At 34.9% G+C, this 8,216-nt stretch overlaps 1 protein-coding gene across 1 annotated transcript; it reads right to left on the minus strand.

Annotated features, from left to right (window-relative positions):
• Positions 1 to 5,982: 5,982 nt before the first annotated feature.
• On the minus strand, positions 5,983 to 7,687 carry LOC143597825 (putative protein phosphatase 2C 24). Its single transcript, XM_077076213.1, has 4 exons — positions 7,241 to 7,687; positions 6,706 to 7,011; positions 6,512 to 6,617; positions 5,983 to 6,420 (listed from the first exon to the last, which is right to left on the minus strand). Exons 1-4 carry the CDS (start codon positions 7,634 to 7,636, stop codon positions 6,086 to 6,088), a joined length of 1,143 nt encoding a protein of 380 aa, XP_076932328.1. The 5' UTR covers positions 7,637 to 7,687; the 3' UTR covers positions 5,983 to 6,085.
• Between the last annotated feature and the right edge of the window lie 529 nt (positions 7,688 to 8,216).

Genomic DNA, 8,216 nt, shown 5'->3' on the forward strand with positions numbered 1-8,216 from the left:
AGTTGTGAAAATTAGTATTATCAGTTTTGAAGACAATCCAATTGGTCTTGCATAATTCGGATTATTGTGTTGATAGAACCATTAAATAAGTGGTTGTTGTGCAATCTGCTAAACTGTTGGCACATACATGTAATGGTTGAATTATTTTTAGTTTTGTATGCATGAGAAAAATATAATAAAATTTGTTTGAGAAACCTAATTCATATATTCTACCGTGGTAAATTTTGTAGAATTTATATTTAATCTTTTCTTAGTGAATACAATCAGTTTGTACATGCTATAATCTGTCTCGTGAACTAAGTGATCGTAAGTTAAGTTGTATGATGAATGTTTGGTTGATTTGACATGATAAGATTTGAATACATGTTAGGACTTTTTTGTACAGTTGACATTGATTATTATCACCAACGAGTCGTCGATTCAAGTTTGTGTTTGTGTATACATTATGTCTAATGTGATTGTGCGTGATAGTCGTCGTGCTATGCGTGGACGTACCACGGTACCTAGGAAGGGTGAAAACCATCATGGTGGGGCATCACTTGCTGATCACATGAGGATGGTGTTGGTAGTGGCGATGTCAATGGTCTACAAATGTATACTTGTGGGAGACATGTCATCTACGTGCCTCGGGATACCTCTAGGAAGAAATTTATTGTAAAGATTTGGGATATGTATGTTTTTAGTTTTAACATTTTTATTATTTATGTTACAAATATACTTAGTTGGTTATTTCAATATTATAGGTTTGCGAGTCATGAGATTCATATATAGGAATATCATAAAATTACTAATCGAGCACTATGATGAACATTGGGCTACATTCAGAATGGTGCCAAAGAATGTGATTGCTCGTTTTCGGGTAATATATTAGTTAATTATTTTATATCTGCTTGGTTTGGTTTGGTTCGGTTTAAAAGTTATACGGTTTGGTTTTGGTTTACATAAATCAAAAACCGTTACCAACGGTTTGGTTTATGGTTTGACGAAAAACTGCGAAAACCGGACCGTGAACACCCTAACTTGGCTTTGAGGTTTCGCCTCACATTAACCCTTTACTAGTTATGATGCTAATATTTTAACAATTTTAGGTTCAAAAAGTTAGAGCCGAAATGGAAAAATAACAAGAAAATGAAAAGAAGTCAATAAACGAGTTGGAAGAACGAGTGCGACGAATGGAACAAATGAAAAAAGAACTTAAGGAAAATGAAGAAAGGAGGCAAAAACAATTTGATGAGTTTATGAGAAAGTTTGAGGTCGGTAGTAATTAGTAGTAGTTTTAAATATTTTGAATTTATAATTATTAGGTTTGGTAATGTAAACTCGTTTTGAATTTATGTTATTGGGTTTGTTAAACTTATGAAATAGCCACATTTATCTATGTGTGACCAAAATTATGATAATAGCCACACTTTATATTATAAAAGCATTATGTGTGACAAATGGTAAGACAATGGCCACACCACAAACTACAAAAGAGTGTTTGAGTGGCAAGTTCACATTTTTAGCCACATTGACAATAACCTCTAGTGTCTATATGATATGATTGGCCACACAATACATCACTATGTGTGACGAAAAGTTTGACAATAGCCACACTTTAAATTAGGAAAAGCATTATGTGTGACAAACGGTAAGAAAATGGCCACACCACAAACTACAAAAGAGTGTTTGACTGGCAAGTTCACATTTTTAGCCACATTGACAATAACCTCCAGAGTCTATATGATATGATTAGCCACACAATACCTCACTATGTGTGACGAAAAGTTTGACAATAGCCACACTTTAAATTATGAAAATCATTATGTGTGACAAATGGTAAGACAATAGCCACACTATAATCTACAAATGAGTGTTTGAGTGGCAAGTAAACATTTTTAGCCACTTTTAATGTAATATCCAGTGTCTATATGATATAATTAGCCACATTATTATTAAATTTAAGTGACCATTGCTTTGCTATATACACACGGTATAGGTCACAATGCACGCTTAACACAACCCTATTGGCCACATTATTATAAAATTCATGTGACTGAAACATGAATTCATGTGGCTCTATACGTGCAATGGTCACTCATAGTAAATAGTCATGTGGCCATTTTCTACCGTTTAGCCACACTTATTGGAGAGGCTTCTTGATGGCCAGCAACTAATGCATGTACCCTTTAGCCACACTTATAACCACATAAGGCCACTAAAAACTGTGTGTGGCCATATCATACCCACAATGTCGCGACCTTTGATCACATATGACCTAAACCAAATGGGTGTGGCTAAAGGCCTACGGCCACACTTTTTTCGTGTGACCAAATGTCAATTTTCACGTAATAGTTGTCTATCTCTTTATATTGTAATATAAATATATATATATATATATATATATATATAATATAACTTGTTTTTAAAATCTAATATTAAAGGTTTTATGTAAATAAAAATGATTATAAATATATTAATGATATTTAAATGGTTAAACTAATCTTTATATATATATATTAAATATGTATCTTATATAAGAATTTTATTTATAAATATGAATATATTGTAATTGAAGTATATTACATGATAAAGGATTTTATTAATAAATAATAGATCTAAGTAATATTTAATGACCATGATAATAATAACCGATTATCAATATTCCCAACTCTCTTTCAAACTGTCATCTAATTATATTTATATTTTCGCAATTATAATTTATTAGGCTATATCGACAGAGCTTGATCTACATTTATCTTTCTTATCGAATCTTTATATCCTTGTTCATTTGATAAGGTGAGTATTTTACTCCACTATTTTACTCATTTTAATCTTTTGGGGACATATGCGAAACTTAGATTTTTTTTATATTATATAGTATTCAATTGCAACTGTTAATCCATGTGTGTATATCAGTTTATGTCTAAATTTCTATTTCCTTATTTTCTCTATTTGATCGCATTCGGAGAGGTCCATCATAATGTCAGTAATAGTATGATCAAACGACCGTCGTAATAGCTAATGCCCACTAGCAAGGTAATGGTTTTACCGACAACTTATTTATTTGCTCATTTGGTTAAATTGCTTATCTCACAGGAAAAGTTGGCATTTTCTTTATTTGTTATATTATATCTCACTTAACTGGTGTTTTACTCATTAAACCTCGTGTTGACAAAATAATTTGTATTTTAAACGCATATGCATGTTATCGTGTGAACTGATTTATCAAGTAGATATGAATGACTTAGGATTTGCTATGTTAGAGAAAGATTGTCAAGACTTAAATTTAATATGGACTATTTATTTCCTTGTTTTCTTTATTTATGAATGATGTACTTGTCTTATTTGGATTTTGTTGAATATTATAATTAAATAAATAGATATTATCATTTTAATCATTGCATGATAGTATCTTGGGAGCTATGAGTAATCAGCTCACACCCCGACGTTTTCGCCTTAGATTGGGGTGTGGCAGAGTTGTTATCGTTTGCAATGCTTCTTTTCTTGTGACTGGTTCAAAAGTTATTGAATCATCCTCAATTTCTAACCATATTTAATATTCATGGAGAAAAATATGCATTGAAACTTGTTTTTGTAATTTAATATTTGGTATCATGAACTAACTTTTTACTTATTCAAAATCAATGAACTTGACAAATTCAATTAATTTGTGAATGTACATTATACTTGGAAATTTAAAGGTTATACGTACAACCTCTTTAAATTAATAAATTATATATTTATCAATATAATATCTTGCTAAGTTAAAAATATATCGGTCTCAATATTATTAATTTATAAAGGTTAGTGTAATGTCTTTTAAGCTTTTAAAACAAGAATTCCTTAGCATGCAACTACGAATCAAAGTATCACCCTCACATATGGAACAAACCACAACGAAAACTCATTCCATGCCTCTCCTTAGCTTCAGGAACGTGAATGAATAAGTTCCTTGGCTGTTGGCTCCCTAACAAATGGGCAAGTTCCTATACTGATTCCTAAGCCCAACACGGATTAGTAAATCGTTGTTGGCATCTTTAATGTATGTGGTTTAAGAAGTTGTTGAATGGATTAATGAGACAACCTTTGACAGTTTATCCTATAGTCGCCACACCTAATGTTTTTGACATATTTTGATTTTTAATTTGGTTTCCAACCAATAAAAATGGGTGTGCTCGAATTCGTAAAGAAAAGAGTGCAACTAATTTGGTAATGAATCCTAGTTCTCGTAATGTTTTGTAAAAATAATATTAAATAAGTGTTGTATGTAGTTTGGTTAGTTAAAGCGTCACTATACTGCCACTTAGATAGAGTGAGCTTTTACTAACTCAATTTTTTTTTCACATAAGGTGTTTTCATTTTCTTTATATATTAAATAAAATAATCCAATTACAATAGAGAGGTGGATAAGCCGGCAACAAGCTGCGCCACCACCATCTTTTGAATGAGAAACCCGATTCTACTGAAAAAAGTTAGAATTCTTTGGCGTCAATAAGTTACTGTGCACGACCCGTTGAACTCTTTTATGAAATGTAATAGCTTCGGGGGTAAGGGACCAAATGTAACAAAAGCAAAATGAATGAGAACGTGTTGATTCTCGATGAGTTTTGTGGTTAAAAGAAAAGAAAGCATGATTGGCTGAAATAAGATGGACCTGATCTCTTTGAGCCCTCTTAGACGTTAAGGGAATGGCAAGAGAAGGTTATGGCGCCTTCATGGTTTTGTGGTTTGGCTATATGGAAATGGTGGTGATGTGGAAGGGATTAGCTCAATGACTATATTTATTTGGAAAGACATGTGAGTCTGCTTTATTTTGGTTGTGACCATCACAAAAAGATTTAAGCAATAAATGAGTAAAAATACAAAATAGTGAAAACACAGAAGATCGACTACACACGTTGTATGATATATAATTATTAAAAACAAAAAAAAAGGTTTGACACTGATCTAAGATGAATATTTGTAGACATTGGAGTTTTGATTTATTTTTTCGCTTTCTGGCCACTAGCCAATTGTACTTAATGAAATCATGTGTTTAATGTTTAAGGCAATAAACGGGCAGTTTTGCAGACGACGGGTCAGTTTAGGTTGAAATAACACGTCAACTGATCAAAACTCAATTATTGGTGTTGCGATGTGGTTTATTAATGGGTGGTCTATTTAATTAAGGTATGTTGGAGGTGGGTTAGGATAAAGTTGGTCAACTTTCGATCAACAGATAAATTAATATATGTTATTTTGGTTTACTTTAAGAAAGTAGCTTGGAGAGAAATGTGCATTAGGAAAAGTTTATATGCAAAGACGAGTACATACTACTTTCTTAACGAGTAAACGTTGAAAGTGGAGTCTTGTCTGTTTTAAGTATATATGGTGAAATGCATAAGGTAATAGTAATTTTTTTTAATTTAAACACATTAGTATATGTTTATATAAAACATAAAAGTTAGTTATAATGTCATTTCAATTAGTATGCCACCTATACAAATATAATCATAGTAACTTGATCATAAAAAATTGGTACAAAGAAAATCCAACTGAAGTATCCATTACTCATTGGTTTAAATAATTTAGATTCTATTTTAAGTAATTTAGGCAGTTCGTGGTGGGGGAAGGTTGACGGCGTTACGGCCTTATGGGGGATGTTACGGCCTTATGGGGATGTGGCCGGCCAACGTGACATCACTTTTGCAGATCGGAGGCATTATACGGCATCAACGGATGGGCGTTGGGCATTATCCTGCGTTATGGTGGCGGGTTATTGTGTTGGGCATTATCCTGCGTTATGGTGGCGGGCGTCATGGGAATGGCTGATTTAAGGGGGAAACGTGGGGAGTCCATTATGGTTAGCTTCCGACATAGAGGGGTATAACGCAGACACAAGGAACAGCCTCAATATCTCGCCACTGTTGTAAATCATCATGAATTTATGTTAAAAAATAACTTCTCAATGCAAGGTTTTGCTAAACCAAATCTGTGTGCTACATAGATACATAAAACATAAAAACCAAAATATTTTCATACATACATTTCAGTTTGGTGCCAACAGTATATTGATAACTTTTTTCAGTACCTAAATATAAATTTTTCTCAAAATTGTCCCTGGTTACAAGGACCCATTTTTCCTTAGATCTACAACAACAACGCTAACATTATCCGCACTCCCTCGTGCCAAAGCCAGCTTGGTTAATAGCAACGAGGCATTCGAACACGCCCGATCACAATTCTCGTACTCGGGCACCTCGTTGTTTGGTGGACTCTTAATCTCAGTGGACGGCCCGTTCCCTTTCAAACACAAACTCGCCAATCCACAGGCGGTGTCATTTGACACCACGTCCCATAATCCATCACTCGCAAGAATTAAACACTCGTCTTCCACAGTTCGTTCTGTTATCGTCACATCCGGCTCACAAATCACATAAGGCCTCAAATAACTATCACCTGAAAAACAACCAACATATAAGTTACTTCAAGTTTAATGTTAACAAATTAATTGTCATTAAAAGTAACTATTTTGATAAATTATACTTACCGATGGCTCTAGACATGGCCAGAATCCCACAAACTCTCGCGCCATCCCAATATAAAACTTTCCCGCCAGCTGATTCGATCCGGTTAAGTTCACCAGGACTATCAGGCTACAAATATTCAAAACATTAATTCGTAAATAATAATAACAATAGTAATACAAAAATTCTAAGGTCTGTTTAGCTACCAAGTACCAACCTTATGGTCGTTTGATAGAGGCACTGCTTTGCCATTTCGACAAAGTACAGCTCTCGAATCACCGCAATTTGCGACAATAATATTACTAGGAGTCACGACCGAAGCCACGGCCGTAGAGCCGACACCATACGACTCCGGTGCGTGAAGCTCGCACCGGCAGTCACCCGTCATAGCTTGTTGGTTCCAAGCTGTTACTTCCTCATCCATTCGACGGAAGCTTTGCTCCATCGTCTTCTTCCACTCATTATTCTTGTTAAATTCTTCCTTCACCAACTTGTGTAACCGATCTTTGCATCTCCTTGCAACCTTAAAAAATCAAAAAACATTAATGTTAGTTTTAATTATCCAAAAAAACCTTTGATGTACTTGTAGATTTATTAATAGCATCATGCTATAGCTACATCATCTCATCTGATTCCACACAATAAAACAGCTGTCTATAAAACACTCGCATAACTATTTTTCACCAATGTTTAATATAGTGTAAGTTTAGATATTTAGACGGTGTAGCTCAACATGTTTACATAATACATACATGTGAACATCCATGTCCATCGTACACGCCAAAATAATGCGCGTTAAGTTTTCGATTATCGTCTTCGATAAACGAAGGATGAATCGCAACCGCGTCTTCCATCTCTCTCCGCCTTCCACACACCGACGCAACACCGAATTTAGCATCCGACTCACCCTCCACAAAGCCACCACCAGCTCGATCATCCTTCAACGAATAACTACGAGAAATCGAAATCGACTCCGGTAAAACTGTCAGCTTCGGCTTTTTAAATCCATTGTTATTATCATTACCAACCGATGGTACATATTTAAACCTTCTAATCTCCATCCTCTTCCGCCTTGCTGCTCGTGAACTCGACTCTTCGGAACCCGTCACCTCCTTCTCACCAACAACTCCGTAACATATTTCCGCCATTTCAAACGAACCAAATTCAATTCCAGTAGTAATCGTTTTGTCAAAATCAAATTAAAATCGTTAACAAATAATAATCTCCAACCAGGTTCCCGTACCGTGAAAAGAAGTGCATAAATTGAATTGAAACTGAAGGCGGTTCGGTAGGACGGATATTAATATAGGCAAGTGCGGAACTTTAACCGAAGCACTGAATGGTCGCCACGTAAGGGTGTGCCCGTCTGCCCAATGGAATATCGGGCAAGGAACGTAGAGTTGGGTGCCGTGGGAATGATCTGGGCCGTTGATGTGGAGGTGCGAATCGAGAATATTATTGACGAGGAATACGTGGGCGAATGGGGAAATAACACGAGTGATGGTAGTCAGGTGTAGTCTGACACGCATGTCGTCAAATGATACGGAGGTTGGGGTACACGTGGCTTTATTTTCCCTGTACGAGAATGGGGTGTATCTACGCGGCATTAATTCGTAGACGGTAGACGATCCTCTATACATGAAATGTATCTTGGTGGTATCCACGTATATAAATTTTGGAATTTGTAGCATTTTAGGATATTATTTTCTGGATATTTGTATTTCATAA

Source organism: Bidens hawaiensis, unplaced genomic scaffold (genome assembly GCF_021521415.1).
Source record: "Bidens hawaiensis isolate Kalapana, Puna unplaced genomic scaffold, B.hawaiensis_p1.1 tig00049119_1, whole genome shotgun sequence".
In the NCBI taxonomy this organism is placed as follows: Eukaryota; Viridiplantae; Streptophyta; class Magnoliopsida; order Asterales; family Asteraceae; genus Bidens; species Bidens hawaiensis.